We start from the raw sequence: 26,233 nt of genomic DNA on the forward strand, positions 1-26,233 counted from the left end.
TTGACTTGGCCAAAATATTATTACAAAAATTTGTTTTGTGTGGTCTGTAGTCTGTTTTTGTTCAAATGTTTTGTTAATAATTCATTATTTATATTGATTTACAGTAATTTTATTAAATTATAGGAATATTCTCGTTGATTATAGGTTTGAAATAAATATTGTTACGGTTCAAAATTTCACCGTAACTTATTTTACTTATTTTGCTTATTTTTAGGAATTAAACTAAAACTTACTTGAATAACTTGAATAATAAAGTTTAATTAGCTTACTTCTTAACTGTAGATATAATTTCTAATAATATCTTATCTATAAGTCTCATCATCACAACAATTTCTTTGGATGGAGTTGTCTCCGATAACTGTAATATAAAACCTCATTAATATAATATCAATTTGTCTGTTTAAAACTACCTTTCTTTCTACAGTGGTTACTAATTCTTTATTTAGACTTATGCTTGTGTTAGGATAATTTTCTTGGCATATTTCTTCGGAGGATTCTTGAACAAAGACTTGATGTGATTATCTTTTGTTTGTTTTCAACGCAACAAGGGGGAATTTTGGGTCTGCAATATACATATGGGTTAAGGATTTTATTATTGTGGAATCAATTGGTTTTACCTGATTATAGTTGATTTTTCCCTAAATTTCATCTTGTTTATATTACGATTTACAGACTGACGTTTCAATTGTTTGTCAGCTGATCGTGCGACACCGGCGTTGAAGGTTGACAGATGGATCTTTGTAAATTAGGTTTTCGATCTTTTTAAACGGTTCTTTTTATATATGACCGGAAAATGTATTAATAATTTTCCGAAGATATTATGTTCCGATGAGTATTATAATTTTATTATGATGTAATAAAATGTTTCACTCAATCCGTATGCATTAAATAAAATTTTATGTCAAATTTTATTTTGGGTTTTTTGTTTTACTGGATGCTTGTGTTAAATTTTATGTTGGTATTTCTGACTTGGTATCCAGCATGTTCTGATTTTGCAAATAACTCGTCCTTCTTCTACTTCGAACCGCCGTGGTAAACGCAGCATTTCTGATCCTGACTGACTGATAAAAACTCCATTGAAGTTTTTTGGCCTTGCCTTGGCGTTCCGAATTGCAATTGATTCTTTGGAGTTGTCTGGAATTCTATTGTAGGTCGAGAAGACTGGTTGTGCAGTTTTGGCACTAGTTGTGGGCGATTTTGGCCTGTCTGTGGTTCAGAATTCCAGAGAAGCCTGGTAGAGGGATATATTCGTCAGTTGAGGAGTGTGATGGTCGTACGAGATGAGTACGAGGACTTTTAAAGAACCCTTTTCCATGGAGTAACGTGTGGCGAAGCCATTTTGTTTTGGAACGTCCACATCGTGGAAAGGGTTCTTCTTCTTCTTCTTTCTTTTCCTTGGCTGTACTCCTTTAGAGTTTAAGATGATTTAGCTTAAGATTGTTACCATTTTTTTTACTGGATTTGGGGTACGGCGTACTGCAACTAATACTACTGTGACGTGAATGCCACTGTGACGAGGAATGGGGCCACTGGGATACTGAAGACCAGACACCTGGATTTTCTCATGGACTGACTGGAACGACCACTGTATGACAGATAAGACTTTAATCATCCCTTATTTTATTGCGTTTATGATTGATTAAAATTTATTACATTAAATATACGATCGTATGTGAACTTGGTATATATATATATATATATATATATATATAAAGTACTATTTTTGATAGATATATAATTTAACAGTTGTTATGGAAAAAATTTTGATAAGATATAAGGCAATTTTAACAGTTGTTATGGAAAAAAAAGAGATTATTGACCAACATATCCTATTTAAGGATTGTAAAGGAAATAATTTTCCAGATACTTTAAAATTAATTAATAAGTATTTGAAAGATAGACAAATTGAACACAAAAACTGTTTTAATATTCATCGCAAGATAAAGAGCATAGCGACAGGAATATTTAAAGCTTCTACGCGAATGAATATTTAAACGGCTTAAATATTCCGATGAATTTTGGAGAAATGAAGAAGGAAAGGTAGTAGCGAGGAAAGGCAGAGGTATAGTAGGGTTATTGCTTCCTACAGGTATGAGCTTTCTATACGGAATTACTTGATTCCTTTAAAGACAGAGGGATCTTCAGGAAATATATTGCCTATATAAGAGCGATATTATTCTGCTGGTTGAAAACTTTATCAAACTGGTATTTAATCTGACATAAGATTTAAGTTTGCTCTATTTTGGTTGGGTTGTTAGAATGCCTATATTGTAAATTAATATTATTTATATGTTTTATTTACAAGAACAAATAAACGAGCTTAGAGAATCAGCAATAAAGTAGGTTTAAAAATAATTCTAAACCAAGTGAAAGTCGTGTGGAAACATTAGATGAATTAATAGTTTTTGGTCAGCAAATGTAATGGGTTCAAATAATGGGTCATAAAAATAAAATAGTATATTAGACCTAAAATAGACGAATAGAAGAAAAAATTTATTTAAGTTTTGATATGTTGAGATTAGACGCACCAAATACGCCCTTCGACGGTTTTTCGCTTTTTTCTCAGAACCCGTTGGTCCAACAAATTTTCTTAAAGTTTCATTAACAAGAATGATAGGGGTAGTTTATTTCAACCCCTTCCACTCATTTTAAAAAAGTGAAAAAATTACCAGAAAGTGTGTTTTCATAACAGTAATGCTTCCGTAAAATTTCATTAGTCTATCTCTTTTCGTTTTCAAGATAAAAAATAAAAACATTATTTTTCCGCCATCTTTGTACCGCGATATCTCCCTAATGGTTGACTTTTGACCCAACGTTTATAAATCAAACTACCCTTTATTTTGAACAAGGAATCACCCCCTGAAGTTTTTCGCATTTGTTTTGAAACACCCTGTATACGATTTTTTGGAGAGATGAATCCGCCACATAGGTATAGACATTTTTTAGACCTAAATATCTCTTGCCATTTTTGAATTTATTTCGAACGTAGAAACCTGAATATTGCTATAATAAAAATGTTTTATAATAATTTGTATCCAAACAATATAAAGTAATTTAAGTGAAATGAAAAAAAAGGAAAATTAAAGAAAAAATATTACTGCAGAAAATACTTTGAGGAATATATAGAACAAATTTTATTGTCTCTCCGAAATGGGTAAATAGTAGAGTCACTTTCATAAAACGGAGACACATACAAAATTATAAAAAAAAACATCTGGAAAATGTGTATACAGATAAAAAATTCGTGATGACTTCAAAGTAAAGGAATGAAAAAAATCGTCCGTCCGTTTCTGCCATGCAGAAAATTAATAGCTACCCACAACTGTAATTTTGCTGTTGTGTGTACGCTAGATATCGCATAAAATTTAGAAAATGGGCTTTTTATACTTGAAAGTTTAATTACATTTTGCATAATTCCTTTGACCATTTTAAAGTACCAGCTTCGTTTATTAAACCATATGTTTGTCGTTGTGTATTGCAATTTTTGTGAATACTGTTTCTGTGGAAACTATTTAGTAAACTAGGTATACATGAATAAGTGCATAAAAATGCAGAGGGTAATTTATAAATATACGGTTTTTCTATATCTGTGCCCCAGAAGCCAACTATATTTACTCACAAAACATAGTTTTGAGAAAAACGAATTTAAAGTTCTTTTTGAAGTTATTTCTTAACTACTCGGTTATTTGTGAACCTATGGTTGTAATATTTGGTATATGTACAACTTTTATTTTGAGCTTAAATGAAATATAAAACAGTTTTTTAAATAAATTACCAATACATTTACAGATTACAAATCGTAACATTTTTTTGAGTGACAAAATAATTTGTATATTAGGAAAATAAATATTTACAGGACTTATATACCCTGTATATTTTTAATTAAGTGAAAATAACTTAAAATTACATTTTCAAAAATATAGCCCACCTGATATTTAGTTATAGTCCCCTTCGAAATACAAAATTTTTATGAGTTCGCCACTTTTAACTAGTAAGCTTTGGACCTCTTTTTGATGATCTGCCCCTAATGGAACTCGAAAACATCTTTTTCCAGCAAGACGAGGCACCACCCCAGAACGCTGAAGTTATAGTCTATAAAATGAATAACCTTGAATTTTGACCGTTATTTTTTACCAACATGGCAAATATAAAATCCCTCTGTCAAAAAAGTTACTGATATTCTTTGAATTGAGTGCCTGAACGAATCAGATAGGTAACTCTTTTTTCTTTCGTGAAATAGAAAAGGAAAACAATAAAACAAGTGACAGTTCTTCCTCTTCTTGCAAAAATCAACACGAAATGTCATAATTGACAAAAGTAAAATGTCATCAGCTTTTGACATTTATAAATATTAGACCAATGCCGTCTCTAATAGAACAGCCACGGAGCGAGATTTATGACGTCACGCTAGTTAGATACTACGGATTAATAAATATGTTGTAGAATACATGGAAAACATAATTATTCCTCGTATTTTTGGTTTGTATTTAAAAATGATATAGTTTACATGAAATATACATAATATACAGTTAATAAATACAATATAATATATACATATTCATAGTCATAAATACTTTGGCAATAAAAATAAAAACTCATACAAATGCAGCAAATGTTTTACAATATACAAATAATGAATAGGTGGTACATAAGATAATCGGTAAAATGTAAAATATATTTTAAATTTTAGGGTTTGAAAATCGATCTAATTTAACAAAAAACATTCAATATCGATAGTGATGTATTATTATTTGCAATCACAAAATGTATTTATATATTATAATGTTTACTGCAATTAATAAACTAATATAAACTTCTCAAAAAATGACCACATATTTTTTTAAATTATTATTTTTAACACAAAAACTATCTACATTGACTATGGAGTACGATTTCAGCCATATTGTAAAACATTTGCTGCATTTGTATGGTTTATAGTTTATCTGCCAAAGTATTTATTACTATAAATAGGTATATATATATATATATATATATATATATATATATATATATATATATATATATATATATATATATATATATATATATATATATATATATATATATATATATATATATATATATATTGTATTTATTAACTGTATATTATGTATATTTCATGTAAACTATATCATTTTTAAAATACAAACCAAAAATACGAGGAATAATTATGTTTTCCATGTATTCTACAACATATTTATTCATCCGTAGTATCTAACTAGCGTGACGTCATAAATCTCGCTCTGAGGCTGTTCTATTAGAGACGGCATTGCGTCAGCATGGCCGCAAGTTGATAACCTAATAAAATTAACACTAGAAAAGCCCGCGGGAACTGTCAAATTCAAAGTTATTCGTTTTACAGACTATATCAGCAAATTTTTGCAGCCAATTTCGAGAATAATTGAATAGCTAACCAAGATCCCAGCCGTTGGCCGTCGAGGCCGCCAGACTTAGTGCCTGTTATTGTACTGGATTTTTATATTTGGTGAAGAATAAAGGGTCCTATTTTTAAATTGCCCATATTAGTACTTAGTGGTTATGCGGGGGTATCTTTCGCCTCCACTGAGTTAATGAATTCCGCGAGAAAAAAGAGTTCAAAAACGGTCCCTAACATGGCGAACACCTGCAGCAAAATCTCATGTCTTGGTTTGCTATTAATTTTTATTTTTATTAGATATAGTTTAAATCTGTTGATGTTGTTAAATATAGTTTAAATTGTTATAAAATTCTCTTATAAAAATATCTCATTGCAAATATTATTTTCGTTTTAATTGCTGCTCCCAGCTAGATTTTTACAAACTCTATATCTCGAAGAGGAATCGAGCAAAATATCAAGTGTGCTATATTCTTGGAAAGGTGATTTTAAATTCTTCTCAACGAATTAAAAATATACAGGGTGTCCCATATTAAAAATCAAATTTTCTGTTGATATTTCTTAAATTATTAATTTTAAAAAAATTATACTTAAACCATTAAATTCTACCTAAAAAGGTGCTTTGGAAATATTTTAACAAAAATACAAAATTTTCCATAGCAAAGAAGTTACAGTGATTTGTTAAAAATGCACATTTTTGAAAAACACCCCGTAACTCCGAAACGGTAACAAATATCGATGTACGGTTTTCACCGTTATATTTTTGATAAAAATTGAGCTCTAGACACCGATATTAGTTTTCGTCTATATCCTATAATAGAAAAAGGTGTTTCCCTTTTAAAGCGTCCACTTTGATTCACCCTGTACACTATTTAATAATATCTAACATGCTGAAATATACGAAATCCATCCTAAAAACATTTGTTTTCTAAAGAATTTCTTCTTTAAGTTCTTAATTTACTTTGAGCTAGACAGAACTACTATTTTTAATGAAGGTTCTAGTTCACTAGCTCTAAGCAGAAAATGAGAAAAGCAGAATAAATGTAACCGTTAGTATTCTGACTGAGACAGCAACTGCACTCATAACTATGTCGGGATGTGCTTTTCCAACGCCCTTTGTGTGTTAACTTTCCTTGGAAAAATCAGGACGGCCATTTTAACTTTTCTTCTTATTAAATTCTTACTTCCAGGGTCGTCTTCATTTAAATAACTGAGTAAAATAGTCTCTTATACCATACTATCGGTATTTGTGTCGTATGTTTTGCCGGTTAGTTGCAAATGAAATTTAGTTTGATTTACATCGATTTGAATAAAATTATGGATTTTAAAAGACTTTATTGGCTGAAGAGTTGGATTTTTTGAATTTAAATATAAAACCAAAAAAATAGAGGTTTTTTTAATGGCCGTAGATTTAAAATTTAACGGAGACGAGATTCTTAGTACCTCTTGATTATTCATGATCACTTTCCTTGCTGACAGAAGTAAAAAAAATCGGTAAAAAAACTTTTAAGTTAAACGGTTTTATCTTATGTGCACTGAAAACTAGTAAATAATAACAACAATTAGATATTTTGAACTTCTAGTTCAGAAATATTTTAGTACTAGGCAGAATAGTTTTTAGGCATATTAGACTAAAATAAAAACGTGGGGCCCCTCTGAAATCCTACCTATGGCAAAGCATATCTTTATACTTTGGTAGATCATGAGCTCGGCGTTCGCTGGTGAAGCCGCCACGGCTGGTTATTGATTGTCAAAATCTCCAGTTACGATTATAGTAAGTCGATGCAATCCACACTTAGTATAGAAGAAAGTATTACAGCAATAGTTAATGGGCCCCACGTTTTTATTTTAGTCTAATATGCCTAAAAGCTATTCTGCGTAGTACTAAAATATTTCTGAACTAGAAGTTCAAAATACCTAATTGTTATTATTATTTTCTAGTTTTCAGTGCACATAAGGTAAAACCGTTTAACTTAAAAGTTTTTTTTACCGATTTTTTATTTTCTAGTTTTTAGTATTTAACGGAAATGCCTACCGAAGATTCCTCATTCTATTTAATTCATTTAGTGCATCATTATTACATGGTTTTTTACCTGATAATTTATTACAATCTGACGCTCAGGTGTTTCTGACGCTAACAACTCTCTTTGTCTCTCTCGTTGTGATGCCAGCCTAGACTCATGACGCTCAGGTGTTTCTGCCGCTAACAACTCTCTCTGTCTGTCACGTTGTGATGCTAGCCTGGACTCATGACGCTCAGGTGTTTCTGACTCTACCAGCTGCCTTTGTCTCTCACGTTGTGCTATTAACCTGGCATCATGTTGCTCAGGTGTTTCTGTTGCTAACCGTTCTCTTCGTTTCTGTAGTCGACTATAGGTTTCATTTTCACTTTCTTTTGCACGTTTCGTTCTATACTTTTCTTTCGCCTTTTCGAGGAGTGGGAAAGTCAAAAGTTTGTTAACTTTTTCTACTAATTTAAAAAGACTTCCACTAATTTAATTTACAAACTTCTACGCTAATTGAAACCACTAATTTATTCCACTGATTGTGAGGTTCTCAATGAAGCTTAATACTTGAATTATTTAATAACTTAGTAACATAGATTTTAAATTATTTTGAACGAACTGAGATTTCCCAAATACATGTTTTATTCTCCTTTTGCTTTATCTATGGAATTACGTTCTACCGTCCAGAATTTTCCATGCAGCTCTCCAAGAATTATGTTTGTCCAGCGATGCGAGCGTGCTGTTGCGTGCCGCTATGATATATTTTCCAAACTTATTTTTAAAAATGGTTTACTGCACACGAGCGAAACGACCTACAAGCGTTACCCGAACTAAAATAGTGTATAATCGAAGTTACGTGAGAGAAGAGGTATTGAACTATGAACGGAATTGCTGATCGTCGCGCTTGTATGTTGCTGGACCGTCAAATGCGAGAACTAGAGCGTATTATTGGTATGTTCGGAAAATTGTATAGGCAGGATTGGACTAAAAATTTTTGATGGAGTAAAATTATTATTTTTAAAAGTTGATTCTCACTATACCTTCCAGATAAAAACATAACAAGGTAATCATTGAAAAGGGGGTACCGCAAGGTTCAATATTGGGTCCACTTCTTTATATACTGTATACAAATGAGGTGCCCCACATTATTCAGGAACAAACAGTATTATATGCTGATGATACGACTGTACTTTTCAGTGCAAGTGATGTCCTTTTATTCTCAACCAGAGCCCCATTGGCTGTGTCCGATTTGTCGAAGTATTTTCACTCTATTGGACTCCAATATCTCTCAATATATCCAAGGCACAGTGTATGTTATTTAGCAATCGATACTCAATTCCCTTTATCCTCCAGCACGAGCAACAAAAAATATGTTCAGTAAATAGCGTTTCATTTCTTGGTTTAACGATCGATAGACGTTTGGATTGGCTTCACCATATTGAAGTACTGGCATCTAAAACTTCTCAGTTCTGCTATGCGCTGAGAGTAATTTCGGGGTCCGTGGGGATCGATGCTGCTATGTCAGCTTACTATGCTTTTATCTATTCCAGATTTAAGTATGGTATTATTTTTTGGAGCAACTCCACGGGGGTGGAAGGAATATTGCGAATACAGAAAAAATGCTTACGTAATATCTTCGGATTGAGTCAGCAAGAAAGCTGCAGGGAGATTTTTGTTGAACCTAACGTTCTTACAGTTGTTTCCATGTATATTTTGGAGGCTGTGGTGTTTGTCCTGGAAAACTGGAATTTATTTGGACACCGTAGGCTCGAACATGAATATGATACTAGACACAGATTACAGCTGGTTTCGGATAAATATAATTTCAGCTATCTTCAAAAAAATATAGTTAACTCTCTAATAAAAATATTCAATTCCCTTCCGGAAAAGTTTACCTTGTCTATGCCTAAAAACAAAGTTAAAAAATGCTTAAACATCTTTTTGTGCAGAGGAGCTTTTTATTCCCTCGCGGAATTTCTAAACAGTGATAAGAGCGTCTTGTGTCATATTTAACATCGATTGCATATTGTTGTAAAAACAACCACACCCGTATGTTTTTACTTTTGTTTTGTATCATTTGATCTAAATTTGTTATTTATTGTAAGTATAATTTTATGTTGTCTGTCTATACATACATAGATTTAATTCATTATTAGTATTATTTTCATAAAATATTTAATTTTAATATTACTATTTATTTTTGTTCATATAGTTCATTTTTTGTTGAAATATGCAGTTATTTTCTTTTAAATTTTTTTACTGACATTGTTTCCATGCCCTTTTTTGGATTTCTTTTTGTATTATACAATAAGGAAATAAATAAAGCATTCCGTTTACATAAAATACACTTCAAGGCAGCACAAAAAAATAACCAAAAGTTTAAGTTAAGTTTTTGTCAAAACCACTTATCCGATTTGGACGATTTCTTTTTTGAATGATAGGTTATTCTTTCCACAATGTTGCTATACTAACTGTATTTTGATAGGAACCCTTTTTATACTAATACCGGGTGTAGCAATTATAACGTGTTTTTTAATAAAATTTGTGACACCCTGTAGAGTTGATCAGTTACAGTATCAAGTTAAAATTGAAATCACATTTTAGCCTTATCTTTTTTTACATTTTGTTTTTTTATTTACTCCATTATCTTCCTTATTACACGAGAAACAACATTTTATAGGATGACATGATTTAATATTGGTTTTAATTAACATTTTTCTATTTTACTCACTAAAGTAAGTAGCAGGCTATGGAAAACAGGGATTACCAGTAAATGTCAAATAGAGATGCTAGTTTTTGTGCAAACTTGTAGACCATTAGCACAAATTACCTATAACAGATGCGAAAGAAAGCGACTGCATCGGAAACCGCTCGGCAAACCCCACACGCCTATTGAGTGGTGTAAATACACCAGTCGTTTAGTCCGGAAACCTATGCTGTGTCGTATTGGCTTGCTGGAATGACATAGTGCGTGGTTATATGTTTCTTTTTAAAAACGGGTGTAGGATTTTTGTTGAACTTTTGAACTGTTATTTCTAAGTTTTGGTAATTTGTATATCTTATTTAAAATGGGATACAGATGTGTTTATTTATAAGGGAAAAAAAGATATTTATAGTATAAAAAATTAATTAATTTAACAAAATTTAATTAAAAATGTGACAAAATAGTACCTTTCTATTGGTTCTAACGGACTTTTTTCGACTATATAAATCTTTATTTGTAAACTTTAATACATCAAATATTTTCAATCTAATAAATCATTTAATGATGTAAATAAGAGGAAATTTCTCACATGGGTGGTCAAATTCTATAGTTTTCATTATATCACACAGCCTCTGAGAAATGTTTTCAACTCAAAATGCCTTTAATTATGTTTGACTACATCAATTTAAAGGGTCTTCAAATACATCAATGTGATATTTGTCTAAAATTTGCAAAAGAATCCGAATCTCTGGATAACTCGAAATTATTTACCCATTTAAAAGCCTTTGATCATGAAAGTGGAAAAATTTGTTCATTTTATGAAATGGAAAAATTATTTATATTAAATTTTGATGAGTTTTGCACTGAAGAAAACATTCAGAGTCTGTTTGATATAATGAAAACTATAGAATTTGACCACCCATGTGAGAAATTTCCTCTTATTTACATCATTAAATTATTTAATAGATTGAAAATATTTTATGCATTAAAGTTTACAAAAAATAAAGATTTATATAGTCGAAAAAAGTCCGATAGAACCAATAGAAAAGTAACTATTTTGTCACATCTTTAATTAAATTTTGTTAAATAAATTAATTTTTTATACTATAAATATCTTTTTTTTTCCTAATCTCCTACGAACGGATATAATATGACGAGCAATCTATTAAATTACTGTGAGATTATATGCCTCGATAACATATTGGTGCAGATTATTTTCACCCAAACAAATAATAACCCAAACTATACATTGATGCGGATTGTCTATATGAACTTTTTCTGAAGGTCACAGAAACCTGAACGCGTAATTCGGTGTTCTTTCGCATCTGTTGTAGTTAATTTGTGCCATTAGTATCTCTGAGCTGAGTTTGAAGTGTCCGAGCTGTTACGAAACGTTGTCTTAATGTTGAGAGTTTTAAAAAACATTCCTGAATCGGATTGGTTCTTCGATTCCTGCCTTGTCCCGGCCTGCGGCAATTACTCCCAGTATCTCTATACCGTTGTATAACTCGTGAAATGGTTGAGTGACTTACATTAAATCGTTCACCAATTCTTCGGTAGCTCCAACCTTGTGCTTGAGCACATTCTTCGCCAGTAAGATTTCTTGTTTCACGTGCACGTTACATATTTTTGATATAATAAAAGGACGAAAACGACTGACACTGACAACAAGCATCTCTATTTGACATTTACTGGTAATCCGTGTTTTTCCATAGCCTGCTACTTACTTTAGTGAGTAAAATGGAAAAATGTTAATTAAAACCAATATTAAATCATGTCATCCTATAAAATGTTGTTTCTCGTGTAATAAGGAAGATAATGGAGTAAATAAAAAAACAAAATGTAAAAAAAAGGTAAGGCTAAAATGTGATTTCAATTTTAACTTGATACTGTAAAACTGATCAACTCTACAGGGTGTCACAAATTTTATTAAAAAAAACACGTTATAATTGCTACACCCGGTATTAGTATAAAAAGGGTTCCTATCAAAATACAGTTAGTATAGCAACATTGTGGAAAGAATAACCTATCATTCAAAAAAAATCGTCCAAATCGGATAAGTGGTTTTGACAAAAACTTAACTTGAAATTTTGGTTATTTTTTTGTGGTGTGTTAATTTATTGGGGATTAATTTATTCATGTAAATGAGTAGGACAATGCACACTATCCGGTCCGTTTTCCTTCCGTTCCATATCCTTTCCGTCCATATATTTTTTGGCTGACGGACTGAAGCGTATCGGAAACAGCGTTTTCACGTTCTTAGTTTGTACCAGCTCTGTTAAAATGTTGCTGATATTTATTTATCCTTTCACCTCTTAATTAAATCTATTACCTTTTTCAAAAGATAAAATTTTTTTAAATAAAACTTTCGTGATGATATAAATTGTGATACGGAACGCAAGCTTACGTATAGCGTCAATACAATAAAGAATACGGAACGGATATGGAATGGAAACGGAAGGTATAGTGAGAATCAACCTTTATACCTCAAACTGATTTCTGGATATTTTTCTGACAAATTAACCCAAAAAACAAATCACTTTGCTATAGATAAAGATAACTGTTTTAACATAATAGGAGTATGTTACTTAAATTAGCTACGGTAGGCCTGAAATCACTTAGAATGGACTGTCTCTCTCTTGGTGTTTTAATTATAGTTTGAAGATTGCTATTGGATATCGTCAAAAATACAAAACCTTACTTTTAGTAGTCTTAGTTGAAATAATAAAAAAAGACAAATTAAGGTATTTAGGAAAGGAATTGGGCATTAACATATTTATTGTACGGTTAATGGCTGGACAGATCGGTATTTTATTCTAATGGTTCTAGTTTTCCGCTATTGTTATTCGTTTGTGACCCGGGTAAGAAGTAACTTTAGGCGTAAAAGTGCTTTACTTTTATCCCTAGGAGTTAGTGACTTTTTTATATTGTCAATCACGTCGCAAAAATTAATACTTTTGTGACGTTTGAAAAAAAAAATTATAGCGATCCAGTACCCAAGTAGCATCTATCTGACTTCGAACTAAATCTGACCTGAAGCGACGTCAGACTTGTGCAAATTTAGGTCGGGTGCTGGTGATACGACCTGTGACGTCGCTTTCCTATTAAAAGCGACGTCGTTGGATCCGAGTCGGTAAATCCAACGATCTGTCGACGTACAAAATAACAACGTACCTTTTTTATTAATTTCTTAACGTCGTTCCCACGTTGGCTTGCACGACGTACATATACTTGAACTCTCCCGACGTCTACCCGTTGTCCGAATAGGATACGTCTCACTGATAATCCCTAAAGTAACGTCCAATTATATTTTGTTGTATTTTATGTTCATATTTATAACCTAATTTACGTATCTCTATTTACGTCCGTAAATACAACCCATTAAGTAGCATTTGCGACCTAATAAACATCATGAACATAACCTAATAAAAAGTTTTTTGTAAACAAACTTATGCCTAAAAAAACACTAAAAAGGCATTTAGACATTCATCTACATTTTACAGAAAGAGGTCGAGGCTTTTGCAAAATAATAATAGTAGTAGTGCTGTCTTGCCTCCACTCATAAATGATTTTTATCCGGAAGAGATGCTGCATTACACTGGTGCATCTTAATTTAATTTTAGCTTAGAAACCAGGAGACCCCATCCCTCCTCCCACATGTGAGGTTAGGCTTAAAAAGTGGCTGCCCATTTTTTAAGGAGAAACAAAAACTAAAATATAGTTGCACAAATCCACAAATCACTGATACGCAAAGTGAGGTTACGTGGCGTACGTTGGAATTATATACGTCATAATACGATTGTGGGTCGTCCGGTTTGATGACTTCGGTCGTGTGAGACGACTAATGTTGGAGACCCGGTCGGAATTGGTATATTGGTAGTTCATATTAAGTCGGACACAGAAATCCGCCATTCTTAACACGTATCCGATTATCAGCCATTTTAAAATCGTTTTTTGTTTTTAAAATGTATATTCACATTCCGATTTCTAGTAGAATAATATTGATAAGGTTGAGTTTGGGGAGAACCACAGTACAGTTTTATGATTAAACCAGTGAGAAAATTAAAAAAATATTTTGCGAGTAACTTTTTTATAGATATTTTTATTTCATAAATCTACCTAATTTTGAAGGCGCTCGTTGTGTTCCGGAGTATTTTAATCAGATATATCAAAAAAGTGACTTCCGTTGACAAAACTGATGTCTGGATTAATGATTCAGAATTATTATAATATGAAATTAAATAGGCACTTATAGTTATATTCGAGGAGTGATTATGAATCCATTTGTAATTAGGTAGTTTGGTTAGGTTTTTATGTATTTTTAGTAGCGAATATGAAACCAAACGTAACGTAAGTGCTTAGCGACGAATTTTAAGTAACTAAAATCCAACGTAATATGACGTTGGTAATTGGTAGAATTACACTCCCTATTAGGTCAGATACCGACGTCGAGGCGACCCGAATCTGTATTCCCCATTTCGGTGCAAATAAGGGTCGTCAGGCGGTCGAATCGACGTTGGTACCCGACGTCGGGTTTACCCCAACGCGACGTATACCCGACGTTAGATAACGTCCAAATGCTACTTGGGTAGTTCTCATAATTTAAGCAAAAAATATATTTTTTTAAATTTCCAGATTACAATAACTCGGTTATTTTGTACTTATTTGAAAAACACTAAAAAGAAAATGTGCTTCTTTTATCGAGATCTACCAGCCCTGAAAATATTTGCATTTATTTAAGGCTCACCCTGTAAAAATATTAAGTTATTTGCAAAATATATTATAGCAATATCAAAATTCACAGAGATGCTGAAATAAGCTTATTGTTTTAGCTGATGTGTTTCAGATTTATGTCTAAAATTATGGGCGTATAGAGCCATTTGTAGTCTAGTTGCTAACTATCTAAAGCTATTGTAAATTACACACTTGGTATTATGTAGGTGTTCCATTAAATTATCTCTGTGTTAACCAGGAACGTGATGTTAATTGCTCAAATACCAGGAGCTATTTACAGTACCTGATAAATAAATATAATTTATTATTATCGAGGTACAACTAGATATATTGAGCAATTACATAGACTTCAACTAATCCTAATGAATTTAGAGGACAAACTAAAATCCAAGTGATGGTAAAGTGGACTATTTGAGTCTTTTTTATTATTTGTTCGTTCTAGAAAAAAGAAAGAGTATAACGGCGTATGACATTCTCCATATAATTTTACATATAAAATAACAGCCATCGTCATTTCGTAGCCATTGCTGACACCCTTTTTTTCGATCGTATGGTACTATACTATATTACTATATCTCAGTATTTATTGTGTAGTTTTCTGAATTCTATCTATTTTACATTTATTTGTCACTTCAAAACATAGTTTATCGGACTTTCCATTGAAACGTAATGGCATTTTTAAACTAGAGAAATTAAAATTCATATTGCACAAACGGAATAAATCCTCTTTGGCATTTTTAATATCAATCAATGAACTCATGAACGTAGAGAAGAATTTATAGAAATTAAAGCACTTCAGAATGCAGAAAAAATATATATTTTCTACTTTATTCAGTATCTACACACACCGGAAAAGTCTAGGGATATTACAATTTTATCCAGCCATCGTAAGTAATTTTATTATTTGCATATCTGATATAATAAAATTAAAATAAACAAATAGTTTACAGGACGTATTGGAAATAAAAATGCGAAATTTACCGAATTTTTCAAATTTACCTTGATTTTTATTGAACTCAAAAAAATATACACATTTTTTTTATTCTAAACTGCGAATTAAAAAAAAAAGATAAAACCATTTTTACTTAATAAAGGGTATGGCCTCCTCTAGTGTTCATTACAGCCCTACATCGGGTCTCCATGCTCCTGATCAGGTTGTCGATCTCTTCTTGAGGTACAGCCTGCCACGCTGCATTCACGGCCCGAACCAGATCCCTACGAGTTTCACGAGTCATACAGTCATACAAAATATTGTTTTATACACGACGATAAAATTGCATTATCGTCTCCCGAAATTAATTATATATATATATATATATATATATATATATATATATATATATATATATATATATATATATATATATATATATATATAATCTCTTCGGCCGACGATAAAATACCATTTTATCGTCTTCTATAAAAAATAACTATAAATGTAACGGTACATATCTTAATTTGAATAATCTTATGATTTCGATTGGTTTTTATTCATAGTCAATATTTTTTATCAAAATTCCATAATTTATGTGTCTATGATAAACATATGTTATTTAATGTTCAAAAGTATTCACGAAAAAATAAACAAATATTAATCAGACAGACACAACAGTTTAAAAATTGCGAAAAATATATTAAAATGCGTATACGTCTCTGGATTTTTTTGTAATTTCTGGATAAAAACTCATTCCAGACCGTTTTGTAGTTTCACTTGACGCTGAGTTATCGCCGGTACGTGAAGTATAATGAAGCAGGGGCGCAAAACGCTTTGAGTTATTATTAAAACACTACATTAGAAGGAAAAATTCGAGCGAATACAGAAAAAAAAAGGTCGGCAAAAATCCGAACGTTTCTTATGGCTCGAGTGGCAGCTGAAAAAGTTCATTAAGCTGTTCTTAAATGGCGTAAGTCATTAGACGTCTCGCTGTAAAATTTAGACGAATCTTATAGTATTTGCTAAAGTACTGCTCGATTTACTGCTTTTAAGCACACCATTTTCATTTATACAATTTTCCATTTTTACAATTATCCATCATTCTAAAATTTGAAAAATCATAAAATTTATGAGTGACATATGACGCATCTTATATACGTCTAATAATGATAATTATAACAAAGATACATGAACACGTTTTACATTGAATAACAATAATTTCAATTGAGGGTGGAACCTTTGGTATTCAACAGCAATACAAAACATTATTTCGCAACAATACACCAAATAACTTTTTACTAACCACATAAGAGATCTTTTTAAGTTATCATTTGCTGATGATGCTAACATGGTTATCGAAATGCGTGTCCAGGGTTTAAAAGAAAAGTGTTTTTGGTGAATTTGGTAGTTAATGAGTGTTTTATTTTGCCATTGAACAACAAATTTGTTCTTTTAAAGATTGTTTCATCTGACTGTGTTTATTTTGTAGTACTTCTTGTTTGTTGTCTTGATAATTAAAACCAATTAACAACGCAACATAAACAAGAAGTGCATAAATACCAAGAGCATATGAAATAAAGTAGAAATTATGTTTTTTAACTAAAAATGTAAAAAAATTTCTTCAAAAAAGTTTATATTTTCAAAAAAAAATCGCAAAGTAAACCTCATAGGCGTGTGACTGGGGTCGAAATATACTACCCCTAAAATTATTTGCACTTATTTGAGACTCACCCAGTATAATAAAAATAGTTTTACTAATTGAGACTATTATAATTAATTATCTGTTCTTTTAAATAAAAAACGTTGTAAAATGATGAGAAAATATATATATCAAATCCGTATAGCTTGTAAATTTTTAAGTGCAAGTTAGAAACACTTGCACTTTTAGTAAAAATAAGTGGAATTGAGTTGGTGTTCGACAGTGGGCGCGCTATTAGCACTCTGAATTCAAAAATCGATATCTCGAAATCCATTAGAAATAATTTATTGTAGTTTTTTTTTAAAAACTTTCTTAATATTTCTGCTATATTTTCTTAGCAGACAGTATTTGGAAATCTTCAAACCAAAAAGGATTTTATTAAAATTAGCTTTTTAAAAAACTTTGTTTCAACTCCAAAGGTACAAACAAGAAGATAAATCTTCAGACAAAATATAAACCACTTATACCCGCCTGTTTATACATCTGTATGACTTGCATATTTGTTTTAAAATGGGAAGTTAGAGTTCTAGTTGGGCTTTCCGAAAAATATGATTTATTAATGCAAAGCTATTTGGTATGTATTCCATCTGAGAATGTGAAATTGATAATGTTCTTGTTCTTCAGGAAGGAGATAAATTGTGCAATAGTTTTGAAATATTTGTCTCAAGCGGTCGTAAACTTTCAACTTTCAAGTTTAAATGCAAGTGAATAAATATAATACTTTACAGGATGCGTCTCAAAAATTGGCTCACCACTATAACTCTTTTATTTTTTTTAGATAAAAAAAGAGATTTGGTATGTTAGTATATGACATAAATTAACATTGATTCATGTATTTAGCTGTTTTCGGTTAATTCCTGTTTTACCGGAAATGACTACAACTTTGGATTTTGAAATGGCACCCGCACCCCGGTGTTTTCAGGTACGGATAGCGTGTTATAATCTGCCAGATATATTTTATTTGACGGATAGCAGAAAAACGCGTATCTTCACCTACAGATAACAGTATCTATTAGATAAATTAAACTTATCTCCCAGATATGCTATCTGGCGCCCGAACTGCTTTATTTGTCGGATAAAAATTTGACGCATGAGCAAAGGCATGAGGAGATATTGATTTTATTTGATATTTGACAAAATTGCTTAACATAACCAAGACATTGTTATTATTGAAGATTTCGTTTATTCCAATAAATTCGATTTTAGATTATTTGGAAAAGACTTACCTATTCTGAGTATATAGGCTATAATCATTTTAGAACGTATGGGATATAAACACCAATAAACACATTGAAATGGTGCAAAAAACTATTGTTGCTAGTGCCGGACTTTATAAGAACTGTTACAAAATAAAGAAAGTCTCTGTTCTGTTAGAGCATCAGAACGAAGAGAATGCATTAAGTTAGGATAATAGTGATAAAACAGTATTTATAAATTATTTTATTTAAATCCTTTCAATTATAAACCATTACTACATATTATATAAAATGCTAATGTTTATCTGTGTCGTCTCTACTGAAGTAACGACTTGCTCTAGAAAGTTGCTTTTTTACTAAAAGATAGCTAAATGGCTCTTCTTTGTTTTTCATTTAATTAAAAAAAGAAAGTATTTCTTTTTCCTGATCTCGTGGCGGATGCGCCAGGCTTCAACTAGTTTTTAATAAAGCTCTAAAGTAGGTAAAAAATAAATAAAACTTTTTAAATCAAACTATTTATTTCATTTTTAATTCGCATATCTCAATTCATTAATATTATAACAGGAACCTTATAAAACCTGTTATTCAACTCACGTTTTTTTTTCGATCATACTGTATAAGGTACATATACTTATACAGTATGATCGAAAAAAAAAACGGCGTCCAGTTGACTGGGAAATGATGATCGATGATATTTCCCATATAAATTTACATATGAAATGACAGCAATCTTTATTTCATAGCCATTGCTGACGCCGTTTTTTTCGATCATACGGTACATCTCTTCTCCATGCTGTTTTTTAAGTAACTCTCTAGCTAAACCTTGCTAAAACATCTGTATTGTGGTCCTTTGAATTGCAGTTAGTTCAACTTTGTTTAGACAAGATTTTTTCTTTATTTTTTCTTTTTTTTTGAAGTTCCATCACTTGGAGTTCTTAAAAATAAAAGTAATATGACAAAATTGTTTTATTTAATTTTTTTTATTAAATAATTTGTACATATAATGTGTAAATGTAACAATTATTATAGGTATTGTTCATTTATTATGATTAAGACAAAAGTGTAAGTGCATTTATCTATTTTATAAAATAAAAACTCACCTTAATTACTATCATTGATGCTATCCTACCTATTTCTTTACTATGAGAAGCCCTAGAACAACATATTTGTTATTAGTAACAGTCTTATGCTATTTTTAATTTTCAATATTAATAACTTACCAGATGGTGGTTTTAGGATTGGTTTATAAATCTCTGCTTGCACTTCACCAGCTTCTTCCATATTTTCTATTATCAATTGTACTAAAATGTTAATATAATAAATATAACAGAATATCATGTAATTAAACTATAAATTACTTACAGATTATTTTTTCTTGTTTTAATTTCTTATAAATCGCATTCCATCAATAGATCTATTGCACCACCACCACTGCTGAAATTGAATTATCTTTCCCTTTTTCCATAAAGGTAAATTTAAATAGCCTATACCATAATAGGACTAGTTGGAGTTGAACACAAAATATATTTTAGTTGAATTTTATTGTTTTTATTTTCATTTTGACGATCTTTTGACAACTGAACAATAACCTCACTTTTTAATCTAACGATTTGAAATTCCGAGTTTCTGTCTCTGTCTGTTGTATCGACTTTTCATATATAACCATCTCAATTTCAGATATCTTATATTGGCAACACTTTCTCTACGGAGTGTCTACCGGTCCGTAGGCGGCCGTCCTCCAAACTGTTATCTATTGGATTATTTTGTATGAAAATACCCAAATGTTATATCCTATAGATATCAGGCTCTAGATTGTTTATCTTTTAGATGGTTATTTGTTAGATAAAAGTTATTTATTTATAACTGAAGAGACCGCGCCTTAGTATGTTTTTACTTTATTCCACGGGGGTGTCACTTGTATGGGAAAACAGGCAACAGTCAAATTTAAACGTGCCAGGACCAACGACAAAGAAAGCAACATCTGCCAGGCATTGGCTTTCTTTGTCACTCACATTGCTTAAATCATAATACCGCGGCCATTTTGTCAACAAAGAAGCTGGCCGGGCTGTCCTGGCAAGTGATTTAAAAGAATTTTGCTTTTTTACAATATTAAATTACCATTTGGATGTATTTAATGCGATTATTCAATTAACTGGTAAGTCAGAAATTACACACAAATACTTTATTCGTAAATACAACTAAGATGTAAACGTAGTTTTGTATTTTTAGATTTCAACTTTTGCAAAGACCCGCCGATAGAACTTGCCTGGCAGCGTACCTGTTTAACTAAACGTATTATTTCCTGATAATAATATCAAAACACGTAAGTACCTCTATAATTTATGATGACAAATGATTTTGATTATGTTTTATGTTATTTAAATACTTTCTAACCTCAAATAATAGTAAGATCCTTGTTTATATCGCACAGCCCGTTCAAAACTGTATTGTCTTCAAAAAATGTTTACAAAACAAACAATTATTACAAAAACAATGTCCTTTTAATCTGATTTATACCTCAGAAGGATGCCAGTAAAATTTTATTAAATCAACATTATATTATTTGGCCATTAATATCCAAAAAGGAGCATATTGCCTTAACTTAAATTTTCTTTTACTTCTCTTGACAATGTTCTCTATATTCTCTATTTTGAGTTAGTAAACTTTTGAACGGGATGTGCGATATATAAAATACATAATATATCCAAGGGTATGATCTGATAAAAGTATTTTTTGATGCATTTTTTGGTTGTTTATGCACGTTGGCTTGGTTTATGTTTTATTCAGCTTATATTTATTTGGTATAACAGTATTTTTTGCCTTTGGAATGGCATGCATTGAGGCTAGATAGTGTTTCATTAGATCATTAAAGGAATTTAAATTAGCATATATTTTTTGTCATATTAGTGTGTTATCATGATACAGGTAGTTGTATCATAGTGCCTTATGCATGTTATTTACCTATTATATACTTATGTAATGTATTATCAGTAAATAGATGATAACATACGACTAAAATGTCTTTTTAATAGTATGTTTATCTTTCCAATTCACTAGTTATTTGCAAAATGTATTTTGAACTAATTTAAGTCATTAATTGATCATCTTTCTTTTCAGGTTCCGGGATATTCTTTTTCATTGTTAAAAAATATATATATTTCAATATTATTGTAATATAAATCGCAGCTCTAAAAAATAAATGATATTGTTTACTAATGTGTAATTTATTTACTATGAATTTTCTCTGAAAATAATAAGTCTTTAATAATATCATTGATTTGCTGTGTAAAGTTAATAGACATATTTTTTAATACATTAAATTATATTAAAGTAATAAAAAATATGTTTATTAACTTTAAACAGTAAGTCAGTGATACTTATAAAAATATTTTTTTTTAAATTTCCCCTCTTTTAAGCGCCGCCCCTTCAATTCCCCACAATTTAGCTAGTACTGCCAGGCGACACCAGGTGGCGTCTGTTTCCATTTTTTAACATGAAGTTAGCATTTCTTTAATGTACCTATTCTCTGCTTTATTCGATAGAAAATGACACTCTGAATAGAGACAATGACACTCTGATTCAGAGTGTCTTTGTTAAATTGCCGAAACCGGTCACTAATAAAGATTTTTTTTTGACAGTTGTTTGGACATTGTTCTTGATTTTTTATCATTATAGTATATTACATACCGAGGAAGTGTTTCATTACTGTCGAAAGATTGATCCTTAATCGAGACGCGTAGCGTCGAGATTAACGATAGAGACAATAATGAAAACTTTCCTCCGAGGTTTGTATACTATTTTATTTACAACCACATCATTAATTAAAAAACAGAGACAGTATTTTATTTTGAAAAAAAAACATGCGAAAATTTGTCGTTTTCTGTTTTGGCATTTCCATATTTATAGTTACCGGTTTCAGTGGTTGTTATGGCGCGAACCTTCAACAGCGAAACAAACAACTAAGTGACAGTTTCGAATTTCGCGTTCGCGTTTTCGAATTCATGTAACATAGAAAGCCAGAATATTGTCGGAAAGTTCTGATAATAAAGACTACTTTAATATTGGTACTCCACCAGAACTTACAGAAGCTGCAAAAAGAGCAGAAGCCAGTTTACTTCCAGAGAAAAGTAGGGGGCGAAATGAAATGGCTTTGAAAGTATACGAAAAATGGTATGCCGAAAGAAATGCTGAGAATATTGCTTCGGAGACACTGTTGATGGCATATTTTAGCGACATGGCAAGGCAGAAAAATCCATCTACTCTTTGGGCTACGTACAGGATGATACGGACAATGCTAGAATTAAGGGAAAAGACTGGCATATCAAAATATCAGAAACCCGTCGCTTTTTTAAAACGCCAGAATGGAGGTTTTAAGCCAAAGAAGTCTAGCATTTTTACCATCAACAAATAAATGTATTAAAATCTTTAATTATTATTCTTAATCTTCTTGTTGATGTTGATTTTTGTTGTACTTAATAAAGATATTACAAGAATATTTTGCTTAAATAACGCCTCATTTAATTAAGCAAAATATTCTTGTAATATCTTTATTAACTACAACAAAAATAAGAAAAACCGAGTGAGGGAAATGGGCGAGGGAAAGGAAAGAGGGAAGAAATGTAGATAATTTGACACTTTCAAATTTTTTAAAAGTCAGTAATGTCAGTATTACACATGTGGTAAATAAAGTTTTTTACCATGGCCATCATTTTCACATTGAAAATGAACAAACTCTATAACTTAAGAGAATAATTCTTATATGGGTTAAAACCAATCAATAAATCCCTGAAACTGTTTGAATTTATTCATTAAAACTCTGTAAACCTCAAATAAAAATGTTACAAATAAAAATGCTTTTTAAAACGCTTTATAAATCAGAACTTTTTTACTTCCAATATATAATTTAATTTTTCATACTCTAGTACTATCGAAACTAGACTGTTTTTAACCGCTTTTAACTTGCCAGAGGTAATTGAGACTTCAACATTCACATTTGTTGTTGGCATTATACCAATCTCTCCATCGCCTAAGGTAAAAGAACAAGCTTTTTACGTTATAGACAAATGTCCTTAGGGAATTTAAGCTGCAGTGGAACAATGATTATTGTTTACGTGTGCTAAGGCTTCTCTAACATTTTCATTTTGAAAAATGTGGAAAATTGGAAAATAGAACAACAAAGAATTTTTAGAAAACTAGCGTGCATGAGACTTTTCAGCGATATAAGCTATGATATGTTATTTTTCGAAAAATAACTGAGTTATAGTGAATTCTTCTCATTTTTAAACAATTTCATTTAGTTAGCCATGAAAAACAAAAACTTTTTAAATTAAAATAAACAAAAATTGTAAATATGATTTTTTCAAATGAAGAGAAGCGTGTAGGATTATTGATTTAACTTTTCTTGACCATACATTTTCGAGGATACGTTGACCGACCGGTAAAGTTATAACTCATAACAGAATAAGAATACCATACCAAATAAGTGAAATTATTCAAGAAAGATAGTAATTGGCTATAATTCAGTAATTTTTCGAAAAATCCATATTATATCTTATATCGCTGAAAAGCTTCAAAAATTGCGCTTTCTATGAAGTCATGGCCAACTATGGTTTCAATTTAAAAAAAACATATGTTTGTGTCATATGTCAAAAAGGGCTTTAGAAAAAAACGGAGGACACAATCTCATTAAGGATGTGATTATCTACAACTTTTATCTGAAAACTTTTTGTCTAAAATAGATTATAAAGGAATTAGGGACAATTTTTAAAATACCTGAAATTTGTCATTTTCGAAATATCTAGTAAGCCATGAAGCCAGTAATTTTTGAAATACCCATAGAGAACATTGTAGAAAACTGACCCTGTATAAAAGATATGAATTGTAAATAAATGTATATTATGAATAAATACAAAATCTCTATTTAGATTTTCTAGTAATAAATGTATACCAAAAGAAATTAATAAATACTCTTAATAGTATTTAGTTCAATAAGAATTAACTACAGAATTTAAGGAAAATTCTTTATTTTATTATGAATAATTTTGCTAAGTTATACTATAATAATAATAAATAACGCTTTATTGTTCAAAAAGCCAAAATGGCTTCATCGACAAAGCATTTACAAAACAGACAAAAGCACAAAAGATATACAAATAATAAAAAAATATCATACAATACAAATCAATTCGAAAAAATTTACGTCATTAAAATTACAAATAAAACATTTATGGACATTGCAGAATAACGCTGCATCATCATCATCATCATCATGTAGCCATCGTTGTCCACTGCTGAACGTAGGCCTCCTCCATATTTCTCCATGTCTCTCGATTTTGGGCCGTCATCATCCAATTTCCAGCAATCCTCTTTACATCATCGGTCCAGCGTGTCGGTGGTCTGCCTCTGCTACGTTTATCTGCTCGAGGTCGCCATTTTAACAATCTTCTAGTCCACCTGTCTTTAGATGTTCTCGCCACATGACCTGCCCATCTCCATTTCATTCGAGTTACGTGTTCCACTATGTCTTTAATTTTGGTTTTTTGTCTGATAGTGTTATTAGGAATTTTGTCTCTTTTAGTTATTCCAAGCATGGCTCTCTCCATGGCTCTCTGGGCTACTCTTAAATTTTCTGCTGACTTTCTCGTTAATGTCAGAGTTTCCGCTCCATATGTAATTACCGGCAAGACGCATTGTTCATAAACTTTCCTCTTCAAGCATATGGGTATATCACTTTTAAAGGTCTCCTGCAGTTTGCCAAAAGCAGCCCAACCCAAACCTATTCCGCGCTGTATCTCGTGTGCCTGGTTGTTCTTTCCGATTTGTATTTCGTGCCCGAGATATTTGTATATATGTGTTTCTTTTATGTCGGCGTCACCTATTCTGATGTTCTGTGTCAGCACTAAGTTTGTCATTATTTGCGTTTTACTCGTATTTATCCGGAGACCGACTTTTAATGAGGCCTGCACTAATTCTTCGAGCATCTGCTTTGAATCTCCGATGTTATGTGAGACAAGGACGATGTTATCTGCGAATAGATGTGTCAACCTTTCACCATCGATATTTATGCCCCTATTCTCCCAAGAGAGTGATTTCATTGCGTATTCAAGGACAGCTGTAAAAACTTTAGGCGAAATAGTATCCCCTTGTCGAACTCCTCTGCCTACCTCAATTTTATCTGTTGTTTCGTGAAGTTTTACAGTTGGTGGCATTACTATATATGTATTCTATAAGCCTTGTATACCTATAATCTACTCTTCCCTGCTCCAATGCTGCTATTATTGATGTTAATTCTACTGTGTCAAATGCTTTCTAGAAATCAACGAACCCCAATGCTAGGGGCCTGTTGTATTCCACAGATTTTTCTATCAGGACTTTAATTACTTGAAGATGATCGTTTGTTTCATAACCTTTCCTAAAGCCTGCCTGTTCTCTTGGTTGATAGAAATCTAGTTTACGTTCGAGACGTTTGGCAATGATTTTGGTAAACAGCTTATACAAGTGACAAAGAAGGCTTATCGGTCTATAATTTTCAAGCTCGGTGATATCGCCCTTTTTATGGAGAAGTATCGTTATGGCGTTGTTCCATT

General features: G+C 31.2%; 1 protein-coding gene across 1 annotated transcript in view; it reads right to left on the reverse strand.

Annotated features, from left to right (window-relative positions):
- Nucleotides 1-25,855, reverse strand: part of LOC115885606 — an 86,871-nt gene extending 61,016 nt beyond the window's left edge. Inside the window, exon 1 of the mRNA XM_030904568.1 lies at nt 25,325-25,855. Coding sequence (XP_030760428.1) covers nt 25,325-25,855 — 531 coding nt within the window. The remainder of the gene's footprint in view (nt 1-25,324) is intronic.
- Nucleotides 25,856-26,233: the final 378 nt, after the last annotated feature.

The sequence above is a fragment of the Sitophilus oryzae genome, unplaced genomic scaffold (genome assembly GCF_002938485.1).
Source record: "Sitophilus oryzae breed Bouriz unplaced genomic scaffold, Soryzae_2.0 scaffold_402_pilon_pilon, whole genome shotgun sequence".
Classification (NCBI taxonomy): Eukaryota; Metazoa; Arthropoda; class Insecta; order Coleoptera; family Curculionidae; genus Sitophilus; species Sitophilus oryzae.